The 15,159-nt window shown below is 50.5% G+C and overlaps 1 protein-coding gene across 1 annotated transcript in view; it reads right to left on the reverse strand.

Annotated features, from left to right (window-relative positions):
* Itsn1 (intersectin 1) overlaps positions 1-15,159 on the reverse strand; it is a 179,817-nt gene that overhangs the window by 12,058 nt on the left and 152,600 nt on the right. Inside the window, exons 29-33 of the mRNA XM_038345999.1 lie at positions 12,378-12,499; positions 10,670-10,776; positions 6,447-6,630; positions 2,176-2,274; positions 202-369 (exon numbers count right to left, since the gene is read on the reverse strand). Coding sequence (XP_038201927.1) covers positions 202-369; positions 2,176-2,274; positions 6,447-6,630; positions 10,670-10,776; positions 12,378-12,499 — 680 coding nt within the window. The remainder of the gene's footprint in view (positions 1-201; positions 370-2,175; positions 2,275-6,446; positions 6,631-10,669; positions 10,777-12,377; positions 12,500-15,159) is intronic.

Below are 15,159 nucleotides of genomic sequence, written 5' to 3' on the forward strand. Positions count from 1 at the left end.
TTGAAAAAAATAAATTTTTGGCAGTGGAAAATATAACGGAAATTAAAAATACGCATTGAGAGGAGAAGAGAGGCAGCTGTGATGTGGAAAAGAAAATGGTCCATTTTCTCATCCCTTCTGTGCTTCCTGCCCTCGCTCAGCTGAGAGTGGTCCAGGTCCCACCCGCCCTGCCCCGCCCCACCCCGCCCCGTAGGCACCTACCTCAGAAAGGCCCTCACACTGCACGTGGGCTTGGATCCACTCCAGCCGGTCTGAGTTCTCCTTCTCTCGCACCCCCTCGTTCACCTGGGAACACAGCTCTTCTGCCTTCTCCAGGGCGTGCTTCAAGTGGCTGTGGTCGGGGTGGTTTTCAGGGGTGTTTTCTAGGATCTGTATGGGAGAAGGAAGGACAGCAACAGCCTTGTCAGGCCGCTTTCCACAGTGGACGGACCTGGTTCCATCATTATGGAACCCAGTGCTTTCCTGCATGGTGCCTACCACAGCCATGACTCGAGTGTAAAGACCATTCTGTGTTGGCTCCATTGAGTAGCCTTGGACTCAGCAGGGCCTATACTTGCTGCAGGAAGGTGGTCCTGCCCTCGAGCCTAAAGGCTCAACCTCATACCCTTGAGCAAACTGTGATCTTCCCGGCAGAATGCTGGCCTCCAGCATGAACGTCCAAACCACACACGTAAACACCCCAGATCCATGGTGGCTACAGAACAGTGCAGCTAGAAGGGACTCGGGATTTCTGTTCTAAGAATCTTCACTATAGTTCACAAAGGAAGAAACTCAGCCAGAGACCAGGAATAGAAGCCAGGCTTTCCTGCTGGCACCAGCAGCTGCTCTTCCTCAGCTCCCCCGCCTGAGGGAACCAAGGACGGAATCGTGTGTTGGCACTAAACAGGCTCTCATGAACTCACAAGTATGTAGGGCACCTTACGGTGGGGTGGGGCGATGCCATCACCATACACTCGTGACCCCTAGAGAACATGCATAGCTGTATGTACCTGTGTATCCTGGAATCAATTCGGATGGTTCCCCTGAGCAAATATGTTTATTTTATGTATGTATGGAGACACACGTGCATGTATGTGCATTCGCTAGTGAGTGGAGGCCGGAGGGCACCTCCAGCTGTCATCCCTTAGAAGCCAGCTTCCTCGTTTATGAGATAGCAAATAAAAATCAGTCTGTGAAAGACTCAGTTATCATACTTTTCTGGATCTCTGTGCCGTTGAGGCAGCTTTCGGGTCTTAGATGCTCCGTGGAGCAGCAACAACTGTGTTCTGCTAATGCCAGTGTGTGTTTTCCTGTTAAAAGTTAGTGCCTCTTAGCTCCTGATTTTTAGTTTTCTCCTGGCTGGTGAAAGCCACGTCAAAGGCTTATTTCCAGTATCAGTGCATGGCTACACAGAGAGGGCAAGGAGCAAAGACAGGAAGACACTTCGCAGATGAACGGACTCGGGGAAATGTGCTACTGTGTGGTATAGCCGGAACTGGGTCGGTCTGCGGCTTAGGTGGGAGGGAGATGGGTTACACATGGGAAGCCTGAACAAATGTATGCACTTCGTGTGCGTTTACACGTACACACACGTGGGGAGGGGCACCCATATCCCAGAGTAGCCATGAGCATGCCTGCTCCTACAGTTAGGTTTCTAAATGCTACTCTCAAATAAAGGAAACAAATTTCTACCTCCCTGGGGAGCCAGGCTTCCTTTCCCTCCGGCTCTATGGCTCAGAGGGCGGTCGAGCCTGCTGCTCATTTCCCGGTATGGACACTGAACTACTTCTGTTTTCTCTGGAACTGGCTTTCTCGAAAGACCAGGAGGAAAACAGGTGTCTGGTATTGGGAGGGAACATCAGGGAACGACCTTCCCGAGACAGACGCCAGGAATTGCTTTCTCTCTCTTTGTGGCTCCAAACGCTGTGCCAGCGCTGGGAACGCACTGAGAACAGAGCTCTCATCCTCTGCCTCCGAAGCCACTTGCTTGCCATCTGAGGGCTACGTTTTATTAGTTTTTATCTTTTCCTCCCAGTTACCAAGCAGATGGCTTCAGCACCCTGTGAGCATATGACTTCCACACGCAACCCCCAGGTGCACTGGCTGGGAGATCCACCCTGTCTCCAGCCACCTCTAGCAACCTCCAGCTGCCTCCAGCCTTCCTCCGCCTGCAAAGGCACAAGTGGTGGTACTTACATTTTTAATGATCAGCGGGTATCTCGTGACGCGCTGCATAGGCTTCAGGATAAAACTGGACAGTGGCATCCCTTTGCACCGAGGGTCCATTGCCAGTCTCTAGAAGAGGAGAAATTTTTTTTAAAAATGTGCATTAGAAATCTGCAAAATCTACAGTCAGTCAGTGACATTGCGCCTGTCACTTAGGACTCTCTGGCCATTACCAATCCATCTGGATAGTAACTGAGAAGCCTGGAGCTGGAGCATTGTCCAGCTGTCATGGTCCAGCCTGAAGACATTTGCAGAGGGAGGACATTGTGCTGGTTTTAAAGAAAATGGCCCCCAAAGGGAGTGGCACTGTTAGGAGGTATAACCTTGTTGGTGCTATGGGAGAATGCTCTTGTACACTATAAAGATTTGTCACTCTTATTGGTTTAATAAAATGCTGATTGCCCAGTTGCCAGGCAGGAAGTATAGGCGGGGCGACCAGACTAAGAGAATTCTGGGAAGAGGAAAGGCAGAGACTCAGTCACCAATTGGACAGAGGAAGCAAGATGAGAATGCCTCACTGAGAAAAGGTACCAAGTGACACCGCTAAACATGGACAAGAATTATTGGTTAACTTAAGTTGTAAGAGCTAGTTAATAATAAGTCTGAGCTAATAAGCCAAACAGTTTATAATTAATATAAGCCTCTGTGTGTTTTCTGAGGGGCAGCAGAACTGGGCAAGACAGAAACTTCTGTCTACAAATGGCACCCAATGTGGGGCACAAACATGCGACCCTGAGATTAACAGTCTCATGCTCTACTGAGCTAGTGAAGCCAGCCGCCAAAGCCGCATCTTTAATCCTAGCCATATTGCTTAGCAGATTAAAGACTCATGTGTTCAGAAAAAGATAGAGATATACAGTCAAGACAGATTCAAATTAAAAAAAAAAAAACCTCTAAAAGGTTTACAATGTGCTTAAAAATATACGTAGACTTGGGAGGGAGAAGAAAAAGGATAGAAAAAGTCCTTAAAAATAAAAAAAGGAATAGAGTAGTGAGTAGAGGTGCATGCCTTTAATCCCAGCACTAGAGAGAAATATAAAACAGGAGAATTCATATTTCACACACAGTCTCATTCTGAGGATTCCTGGAGGCAGGATCACCATTTCAGACTAAAGTAGAGGTAAGAGCCAGTGGTTGGTTATTCTGCTTTTCTGACCTCCAGGTTGAACCCCAATATCTGTCTCTTGGTTTTTATTAATCATGCTACATGTTGGAGTAGGTGTGGTCTTGTTGGAGGAAGTATGTCAGTGTGGTGTGGAGGCGGGCTTTAAGGTCTCACATACGCTCAAACCACACCCAGTAGTCAGACCACTTCCTGTTTCCCTCAAGTCAGAGATGCAGGACTTTCAGCTCCTTCTCCAGCACCGTGTCTGCTTGTACACCATCATGTCCCACCACGATGATAAGGAACTAATCCTCTGAAAATGTAAACCACCCCAATTAAATGCTTTCCTTTATAGGAGTTGCTGTAGTCATGGTGTCTCTCCACAGCAACACAAACCCTAACTAAGACAGATGGAGACTCTCAGATGCGGGCTCTCCACACCCGGCCTCCAGACTCAGTATACCTTCTCTGAGAGCAGATTCTAGCTTCCGAATTTCTTCCAGATATCTGAGAACCTTGGCGATATCCCAGGGGCCCAAAAGAGTCAAAACCCCACTGAGTGCTAGGGGAACCAGAAAGACATATAATTGTCTCATTTCAGATGTATATAATTCCCGAGCAGGTTTCAGTGAGTTCCGGGCCGGGCCAGATGGTAGAGTCAAGACCTGAGGACTACCACTCCAGTCTGGGGTGGGCCCCACCACGTGTCTTCACCTCTTGGCGTCTTTCCTCTTACCACTTTATTTTTAAAAAGCATTTATTTATATGTGTGTGCATGTGTGTTTTGTGCATTTATGTGTGCCTGTGTATGTGTGTATGTATGTGTACATGTGTGGGGATGCACATGTGTGTGCCCTTGTGTGTTTATGTGTCTATGTGTGCCTGTGTATGTGTGTATGTATGTGTACGTGTATATAGGTGCACATGTGTGTCCCTGTGTGTTTATGTGTGCCTGTGTATGTATGTGCATGTGTGCACATATGTGTAGGTGGGTGCACACGGAGGTCAGAGGGTGACTTTGAGAGCTGGCTCTTGTCTACTTTTCCGTAGGTTCTGGGGCTGGCACTGCTTTACCCTGGATCACCTTCCCAGCCACCCAACCTCCTGCTACTCCTGCTAACTCTGTCAACCTCTCCAGCGGACAGGAATTCTTCTACCACAAAAAGGTAAAGATGTCTGGGGTCCAGTTTAATTAATGCCTTAGGCATAGACATCTAGAGTTCTGGCACCCGGGCCTGGTATCAGTCACCATCATTTTGGAAGCATAGGAGGCAAAACTCCCATCAAGCGAGCAACAACAGTGAGAAGGGCTGGGGGGAGGGGCGGCAACCCTGCCTGGGCTGCCATCAGCCTGCCCTGAGTTAAGGCAGGATGGACTCATCCAGCCTATGGCTGGGAGCTGAGCTCTTGGCTGAAGTTACAGCGGCCTGTGGTGCTAGCAGCCTGGCATCTACCCTCATCTTCATCTCAACCTTGTCTCACTTCTTAATCTTCTTCCCCGCCGTGGCTGTCCTCAGAATGCCTCATTCTCCAGCTAGCACAGCAAAGTACGTGATGCAGAGAAACACCAGAGCAGAGGACATTGCGTGTGGAGGCTCTGATGACGATGCCTCAGTGACACATCACTGTGACGATTCAGTGACACATCACTGTGACGATTCAGGGAGCATGATTCCCGAGGTGAGGGTGACCCCCCATACACACCAAAAGCCGGGACACAAAGACATGCAGCTCCTTCTGCAAAAGATACTTGTTTCCGGGAAGTCACTAATTCTTCCTGTTTTCTTTCTTTCTCGCTGCTTGAGGGCCTCTGTGACTAGTATGGACCCACTCTGAGGCACACCGAGTACCAGGGCTAATAGCCTAGTGCAGAGACCTCTGGCAGCCTTGGCATCAGCTCCACAAATGTGCCCTGGTGGATGCAGCTCTCTAGACTCTGCTAGCCCTACAGCAGAGCTGTGTGAGTCCCATGGGCTGCCCCAAGCTCAAGTGCTGTGGGATACTGTATACTGTGAATATGTGTTGCTCTCATTGGTTGATAAATAAAGCTGCTTTGACCTATAACAAGGCAGAATAGAGCCAGGTGGAACATCCAAGCAGAGATACAGGAGAAGAAGGATGGAGTCTGGGAGACACCATCCAGCAGTCCAAGGAATAACATGCCAGCAGACCAGTAAGGTGACAACCATGTGGCAATTCGTAGATGAGTAGAAATGGGTGAATTTGAATGTAAGAGCTAGCTAGTAATAAGCCCGAGCCATCGGCCAAACATTTAATATTAAGCCTCTGAGTAGTTATTTGGAAACTAGTGGGTGGGAGAGAAACCTCCGATTCACCCAAGCCCATGACTTTCCAATGGAAAGGAGTGGTGATGGCTGAGCTTGTCATATCTGGGGAAAGGGACCCTCAGTTGAGGAACTGTCTCCATCAGATTGGCCTGTGGGATATTTTTTAAATTGCTAATTGATGTATAAGGGCTCAGTGCACTCTGGACAGCACAACCCCTCAGTAGATGGACCTGGGCTGTTTTTTAAAAGGTAGCTAGATATGAGCCTGAGAGCAAGGCAGGAAGCGGCATTCCTCCAAGATCTTCGGTTTCTGCCTCCAGATCCTTGCTGTGAGCTCCTGCCTGGTTCTCCACAATGACAGACCATTACCTGTAAACCAAAACAACTCTTCCCTTCCCCTTTGGTCAGAGCGTTTTATCCCAGTAACAGGAAGAAAGCCAAAACTGGGACCAAGGTGCTATGGGGACCTGGGTATTCCCTCTGAGCCCGGAAGGCAGAGGCTGGCGGAGAACTAGGAATATTGATGCTAAGTGAAGGGGGCTCCTATCTGCATGAGGCCAGAAAATGAAATAAGGGAACTAGACATGCCTCTTAAAAATGCCACGAACACCTGGAAAACATATCTCTGAAGCTATTTCAAAGCTTCCAAGCCCAAGGAGGACTCTCCTGTCCAAGCACACCCTTTGGGTGTGAACCACACCTGCAAGTTTAATGCCCCCCACGACTTCCACTGATCCTCAGTGGCCTTTGGTGGAAAGCTGCTTGCGGACTTTTGATGAACCCCTTACACATCAATATGGCACTCTGGAGAGGGTCCCCAAGTCTCCCGGTAGCCCCGACTCCCTTACTTTGACGAACTCCTTGAAGTCGGGGCCCTCGTCTGTCTTCTGCTGGATGAGGGCAGCCCCATTGAGCTGGCAGCTGCAGAACCGGATATAGGGCTGCATGTGGGGCAGCTGGGCACTCAGGATGTCGCCGATCATCTTCACTGGCATCTTCTCTCCGGACATCTTCTTACGGACTCTCAGAGCTCTGCACGGAAACATGGGAGATGAGCTGCCCCCCTCACACGGCCTGACACACCCCACACCTCCGGGTTGCAGAGATATGGATGAGCGGGAGGGACACCGATCTGAGACCTACTAACACATCTATTTGGGAGACAAGGGACAGAGAAGGACATGGGCTTAGTACGGTGGAAAGGGATCGCCTGGGTGGTTTTCTTCAGCGTGGTGGCTGTTACATTTTCTTCTTTCCTTAACTCAGAGAGGACCCCTGTGTTGTTGCCCCCCTGCATTATCTATGGTGAACGCCCCAGTCTGAGCACAGAGCCCACTTCTGGGACTCTAATCTTCTGAGGGAAGTGACGTCACCATCGGAAGGAGAGACAAACTTTCAAATCCATTGCCACAATCTCAGTGTGTTTCTCAAAGTTTCCCAAAGTTAGATAAAAATGATCACATGAAATATTTCTCCTGTCCACGGCTTCATTGATGTGTCTAATTTAAAGCTGACCAGGTAAATAATCATGAAAAAACAAACTCAAACAGTTTCCACCCTGAAAGCTGGGAACAGCTGCTAAGGGACAAGGGAGCGTCCATTCCTGGATCTACCTGCTGCATGCAGCATTCAGGGCCACGGCAGCCAGGATGGAGCGTCCTTCCTTCCATCTCTAAAGTGTGCAGTCTTACCACATGGAAGATGCTCAACTTCCACACGGCGAGGGTAGTAAGACACTGCTGGGGCCAGACCACGCGTGAGACTGCGTGTTCAACCGCCCTAAAGACACACGAGGGTGTGGATGGAACAGTATGGGATTTCAACACAAGGCTGGAAGGTATCCCTCTGAATCCTTGTGACTACTTTCATGGTCATAGTGGGGAAACCATGAGGTGTGGGCAAGACTACGCAATTCCAAGGAGGCTCCACCATCCAAGTCTCCAGCTTTAAAAACTGCAGAACATCTGCTTTTCTTTATCCTTCATTTTTTTTTTTCAGCTAAAGAAATTTTCTTCATCTGAGGAAAACCAAGGAAGAAAAGTTGGGACAGCAGGTCACAGAATCAATCAGCAGTTTCTGTTCTGGTGCAGGCTCCCGCAGGTAGGCAGTGGCAGCCTGGGCGTGAGAAGGCCTGGGGTCCTCGGGATGGCCCAAGGACTCTGTTTCACTGGAGGGATGTGGGGAGTATCCCCGAAGAACTTTGCTGCAGCATTAGCCACGGGTAATTTTGGAGGCTGAGAAACGAATGACCACCTCACAACTTGCTAAGAACCCCTCGATCCCTTGTTTCCTCAAAAGCAGCTTTTCTGGGAGGATGATACAGGGATTTCCCTCTTTCTCCTCCTTAATGATGGGGGAAGATGAGAAGGGGGGGGCAAAGCTCATCCGCTCATGGTCACCATCTCAAGGATGTTGTCATCCCTGGGATCTGATAGAATCGAGTTGTCTAACCAGGAAGTCAGCTTGAAATCACGGCCTGGCTTACCACTACTAGGTTCAACTGAGAGTCTCTTCCTAGAATGTTCTGCATGAGTCAGAGGTGAAGTAGAGGGTGAGCCAGTGAGTCAGCTGTTGCAACCACAGTCCTGAGAGTACCGAGACCTCTAGTGAGGGGCTTCCTCATAGAAAGAGCTGCATGTGAGAGGCCATGATCCGCAGTGGGGAGCAGTCAGCTAAGAATGTCCAAGTTACAAAGCATTCACCAGTGGCCGACGATGCATCAGTGGCTCCAGCTAATGTCCACACTGAGTGGGCAGTGACAGTCAGAATCCCAGCATCTGTTAATGCTCCCTCGCACTGAACACTTTCCTTCCAGGCCAGTCATTATCGTAGGTCACAGGGTCCAAGGTCAGATAAGACTGTTGGTAACTCTTCTCCCCCGGTACCATTACACAGAACCTTGTAGCACTATGAAGCTGGCCTGTATTATAGGTACACCCTGATTTCTCTACCCTGTGACTCGGGTGTGTGCTGTCGTCAGTGATAGGGTCTTATCATCAGATTCTGGGGGATGACCATGCTGGACAGTTTTATATCAGCTTGATACAGGCTGAAGACATCCGAGAGGAGGGAACCTCAGTTAAGAAAATGTCTGGCCATTTTCTTAATTAGTGGTTGATTAGGGCAGGCCCAGCTCACTGTGGTTAATGACATCCCTGGGTTGGTGGTCCTGCGTTCTATAAGAAAGCAGGCTGAGCAAGCCATGATGAGCAAGCCAGCAAGCAGCACCCCTCCATGGCCTCAGCATCAGCTCCTGCCTCCAGCTGGCCTCAACAGGACTTCCTCAGTTGGTTTCTGCTACATACTGTGAGCAGCTGCTTTGATGAAGTTCTGTTACCCTCATCTCACATTCTTTCTGAGTACCTACCTGCCTACCTACCCACCTACCAATCTACCCACCTACCTACCTACCTACGAACCTACCTACCTACCAACCTACCTACCCAGCTACCTACCAACCTACCCAGTTACCTACCTACCCACCTACCTCCCTACCTACCAAACTACCTACCAACCTACCTACCTACCAACTTATTTACCTACCTACCAACCTACCTACCTACCAACCTGCCTACCTACTCACCTACCTACTTACCTACCAACCTACCTACCTACCTACCAACCTACCTACGTGCCGCGCACCGTGCCACCCTGTCTGCGCTCTATGCGCTAGAATCCAGTTCGCGAGCTTCGGGCAAGGGTCTGGAGGTTGAGGAAACACACAGAGAGACAGACAGACAGACCTTCCATCACTGGTACAAAGCCCCTCTTTAATAGCGCCATGGAGGCTTAAATACCCAACAGTCAATGGTCAACAGGTGAAAATCCTATCCTCTGATCCTCTAGGCAAAGCACAGCTTTTAGTAACTTCAATTAGAAGGCTCTAGCAAGGAAGAGCAGCTGAAGGCCAGGACTCCAATCAGTCCCAACACCTACCTACCTACCCACCTACCTACCTACCTACCTACCTACCTACCTACCTACCTACCTACCTATCTACCTACCCACCCACCCACCCACCCACCCACCTACCTACCTACCTACCTACCTACCTACCTACCTATCAACCTACCTATCTACCAACCTACCTACCAACCTACATACCTACCCACATACCTACCAACCTACCTACCTACCTACCAACCTACCTACCTCCCTCCCTACCTACCTACCTCCTGCTCTTTATTCATTTACCTTGGCTTGTTACTTAATAGATTCATAATTCGGGACCAAAAGCACAGCTGCGCAGCACCTTTGAAGAGCCTCTTAGGGCCCTGGCTAATTCCTTTCAGAAAAAGCTGTTACAGAAGAACAAGTCAGACCCCAGTCTCTGGTTTCCTGACTTGTCACATGACCTCTCCTTTATTATTGGCCACGAGGCCTTCACCTAAAGGCTGCTGTGCTAAATAAACATTTTTTCTTTATTTATGGAGATAACCTCAGGTTTTTGTTATAGCCACAGAAAAGAGTAAGAAAACTGCCATTTTACAGATGTGGACACAGAGGCCAAGAGATTGACTGTAAAGCCACTCAACCAAAGACATAGAGTCAGAGGATAGCAGCGAGAAGTGAGCCCAAGAGTCGGCCACCCCACCTATGCACAGAGAGCTTCCGCAGTGTGAGCCTAGGCATGGAGGGAGCAGACACCACGCTTATTCCTTCATGCTCGCTTCTCTAAGTCTCCTGGCTCCCTCTCCCCAGCTACTCCAATTACAGACCCAGGAACCTGCCGTTACCTCTCGAGTACACAGGGACTGGGTTCAGGACATGACAGCTTCCACAAGGATGGAGCCAACCAGCAGCCAGAAGCCAAGACTGTCCTAGCTAAGGAAAATCTGCCACTATCGTCAGGGCAGAACCCACACGCACATGCAGTTCATGCCCCACTGTGATGACTCCATACTGTATGTCCAGGAGGGATGAGAGCATAGGAGGGTGATGGCACTTTGAGAGGCAATGAGCTGGGCTGGTATGGGGGCAGAAAGAAGCACAGGGCGGCATGCGTGAGGGACAGACGGACTACACAGAGCTGCGGGTGCACATGCCAGGGAGGCGAGAGGGAAATGCTTACTTCAGCAGTTTGATATTACACATGATCAGCTCCTTCCAGTTAACAAAAATCATAGCGACCTCTTTTTCTGTCAGCAGCTCAGACTCCATCAGAGGTTTCTGAAAGACCTACAGGTGTAGAAAACGAAGCCATTCAGAAAGCAAACAGTTAGCTCAACACACACACACACACGCCACGCACACATGCACACACGAATGAACGCACACACACACGCATGCTTGCTCAGCTTCATTTAGCACGCACAAGGGAGAGGACTCAGAAACTGCACCTTCTCCTGAGAGGACAAGTGTTTGCCAAGGGGAGCCCAGGAGAATCTCCAAGAGGAGACTTGATTCCGCCAATAGGAAGCTAGGAGGTTAGTGGACCAGCATGCATGCAGGTAGGGCTGCCTCACCCCTTCACCGTGAGGACATGGGAGTTTGAGGATGCCTGTGGAGATGTGTGGCCCCTCTTTACACCCAGACAAGCCACGGGCATTGTTAGGAAAGCACGGAGCTGGAAGCAGGTGGTATCGAGAGGACGATGTCAGCCTCTTCCTGGGCTCTGGATGGGTGGGCAGGTAGCTCATAGCTAACCCCAGATCTCGGTGGGACTCCATGTGGTTGAGCCCCTTGCCCACAAGGCAGTCCTTAGCACCTGGGCAGAGAGTCCTCCGAAAGTTCTTGGGTCCCAGAGACAGCTTGTCTTTGTAATGAACTTGGTCTGTTGTGGCTGATCCTTGGGAGACTCATTCTGCATGAGCCATTAATGCGATGGCGAACTGGGTAATATCCACACAGGATGCCACATCTAAATGGGTGACACTCCTACCCTACACACTCTGACCACATATTTAAGAGCAGGCATATGTCTTGAGACAGCACAATTGGGATCCCCTCCTCGGGGGCTCATTGGGAAACCCCTGTGGGCTGGCATTTTAGCCCGAAACTCTGATAACATCCAAGAGCCGAACACGATCCCTCCGGGATGTGTGGGTAACATCACAATTCCGTGCCATTTGCTGGGTTACAGGCTTACAATCCAAGACAGGACTTTTCATGTTGAAGGTGACCCTCGGGTCCAGCTCCGCAAACCTGCTTCCCAACATGGTGATGTTCACTGGGTATGGGTAAAAGGTTACAAACTCCATTGCCTCATCCTTTCAGAGAGCACCAAGACCTTCACTGGCTGCCCACAAGGGCAGCCCATCATCTCAGGCCAGCAGTCTCATGGAACCATGGGAGAACATATCTTCCTGCTCAGCCACAATGGCAGATTTTCTCAGGAGTCTATGGGGGCACGAGAAATAACTCAAGAGACTTCTTGCTAGCCTCTGAGCTCAGGAGCCAACACTGAGGGTCAGGGATGTCATAGGACTTGATGACATCAATCAACTGGTGGCCAAGCTGCAACTTCTCTGATTGGAGCCAAGAGTCCCCCGTCACAGCCCACACACGCTCCTCTATAAGCCATTAGTTTGGGACCTGTGTGCTCCTAGCTTTGGCCCTGGGTCTCTCTGACTCACAGGGTAGCCCCATGGAAAAATGTGACCATCTTGCCTCCTGGGTAAGACCCGTTTCATTTGCTGTTCAGCTATCCCTTGTATACAAGAGATTGCCCCAGGCTCAGAGTCAGGACACAAACCTCCTCAGCAGGGCCTCCATCTCTTTCCCAGCCCCCACTGCAGGGCCACCCCCAGCTACCCCCAGCTTTCCAGGGCTGATGGTACCTCCGTGACCAACTGCAGGTCATTCACGTAGTTCTCCTCTGTGACAATGAGTTCATGGATGTAGCCTTGTCGTTTCCTCTCAGTCGGGGTCAGCATATCTAAGAGATGTAAGTCTGAGCACCCTGGAAGACACAACCATTTAGGAAAAGCTGAGTGCAAGGCTGGGAAGGCCTACAGCTCCACAGTGAAGATGCCCCAGGTCCCTGGGACTGCGGCCGGTGGGTGTCACGGCCTCATCAGCTCCGAGTTGCGTGTTTAGCTGTAGAGACCGGAGTAACACGAGCAGAGATCTCCGCAGGTCGCGGTCAAGTCTAGCAGCGTAAGAGAAAAATGCAGCACAGAGTTTTCCGGAGGAGCCGTCCCACCCACTGACTTCAGACTTTCTGCCCCAGGACTGTAAGAGGGATAAGTTCCACTCGTCTTAAGCCACCCAGTTTGTGGTCACACACATGGGGTGCACACTCACGCTCCATCAGAACCATGGAAAGGGTTAAACGAGCTGCTAACCCCCAGCCAAGTCTTCCATGTCAGGCACTGTGCCAGGAGCTTGGGGCTGACCCCTGCCTTGAGCGGCTCTCTAAAGTTCCAGAGTCAGTTTCGTGGCACAAACAAGGAAACCAAAGCTCAGAGAGATAAACTCTCCCCAGGTCCTTCCCCTCCCCAGTGATAAGGAGCCCGGTCCAAGCCCTTTCCGGTGGGCCCAGAGGCTGTGTGTGCTAAGACTCCATTGTCCACACCAAGCTGAAGGAGGGCGCGCAGTTATCCCGGTTATCCCAAGGCCGGCTTTTGGAGGCTGCGGTAACTGTGCCCAGACTCCTGGTGAACATGAGAACCAGGTAGGTGCATCCAGACAGGACCGGAAGACACTCCAGGCCAGGTCTCGGCAGTGTATCAGTGGAAGGTGAGCAGCAAGCCTCAGGCACGTTGGAAAGCCCTGCCAGCTGCAGATAGCTCTCAGGACAGTTCCACCCTGCCTTTGCAGAGGCCAAGGCTGCCGGAAGGAATGACCCCGAAGCTGCCTCGAGACAGGCCAACCCTCAGCTGTGTTCACTCAGCTTGTTATTTGGAGTTCTGTTCACATGGGGCCTTTGTATCAGTACCGCCCATCCCCGGCCTCGGCAGCACCCACTCTCAGTAGTGAGCCGGGCCCACCTTTTTTTATACATGAAAGTGTTCCCACACATCATATACTTCTTTTTATTAGACGGTCTTTATTTAATCACAGAACTTGAATTGGTAAAATACATACTCTGAGAACTGGGGGTGATGGGTGGGGCTGAGTCCCCCTAACTTTCATTTCCCATCCTTCCTACCACTTGCCACAAGGGGGCGCGATAGAACACTGTGCGTTCCTCGCTCGGAAACCAGCTATGTGTGGTCCCTCCACCACCAACCACTCTGGCAGAACCTGTAAATAAATGATCAGAACTTTGCCAAATAGACTCTCTGGGGGAGCGGACCAGGGCACTTCGATTTAATAAGCCCTCTAGTGAGTCTTCAGGTTTGAGGAGGCTGCTAGGGATTACCAAGGGCTCCTCGGAGATTCCAACTCCCGGCAAGGGGGTTTATTTAGGCTCAGGACTGACAGAGTCTACATGTAGATGCTGGAAGCTTCTGTGAATAGAATCATCCATCTGGGAAAGTGTTATGATGAACTTCTTGGGGAACTGTTTTTCTGCGCCAGACATTACCCCTTAGGGTTACTGTCCTCGATTCTGCTCCCTCCCCTGGCCAATCGCCCTTTCTGACTGCTGTAGTTTCTCATGGGCACAGAACAGCAGGACAGCCAAGGTGGTGCCAGGAAACCAGCAGGAGGAAGCTATCATTACAGAGACACTCTCCACGCCTTTCCATCCTGGACTTTCCCCAACCGCTGTGGGCGGCCGAGCTGGACCTCAGAGCGGCAAGGTGAGTGTGACTCTGAACTTAGTCCTCCTGCTAACCACCCCTGTGACTCAGCTCTTCTGCCTGCCTGGGGTGCTAGCTTCCCAGAGAGTTTCCCCAGCAGCTGGGTGAGCCCTGGATTGTAGGAAGCAGAGAGACTCCTCTTCCCCTAGGTTTCTTTGCTCTATGACTTTTCTTGCGGGAATCACCTAGGGAACACTTTGAACCATGGTGGAGGGGGGGCATATCCAGTCCCTGTCCTATCTTTGCCCACTGTCCTAAGAGTGAATCCAAGGGCCCAGGCCATTTCTTGTTCAATGGCTGAGTGTGGCCCCTTCATTTGGGGCTGGGCTTCTCTTGGACGCAGCCTCCTGGTGCTTCCAGGGCCTTGCTGTCCACAGAGCTGTTGGAATTCTCGCACACACTGTGGTTTAAGCTCACTGTGCACTGTACTGAAGTGTCTGCAGCACAAACATTAGCAGTGGCCAGGCAAGTCTCACAAATGTCCCTTTAGATCACAGTTCCCTTGGTGAGATCTCATGGGCGCTCTGGGCTTGTACCCAGCAAACCACTACGTACCACGTGAAACACACACAACCGCTTTGCACACAGTTTTATTGAGTTCAAAAGCCTGTTTGCAAACTGTCCGTGGTCGTGCATGCCTTTAATCCCAGCATTTAGAGAGCAGAGAAAGATGAATTCCAGGACAACCAGGACTACCTAGTGAAACCCTGTCTCAACAACAAATCAAAATAAACACACACACACACACACACACACACACACACACACACACAAAGGAAAAAAGCCTGTTTGTGGCCATCATTTCTTCATTTGGCAATTTGTGATCTCGACTCTGACTTTGGGACCAGCTATGCTGTATGCTGGGAATTCAGGA

This window comes from Arvicola amphibius, chromosome 10 (genome assembly GCF_903992535.2).
Source record: "Arvicola amphibius chromosome 10, mArvAmp1.2, whole genome shotgun sequence".
In the NCBI taxonomy this organism is placed as follows: domain Eukaryota; kingdom Metazoa; phylum Chordata; class Mammalia; order Rodentia; family Cricetidae; genus Arvicola; species Arvicola amphibius.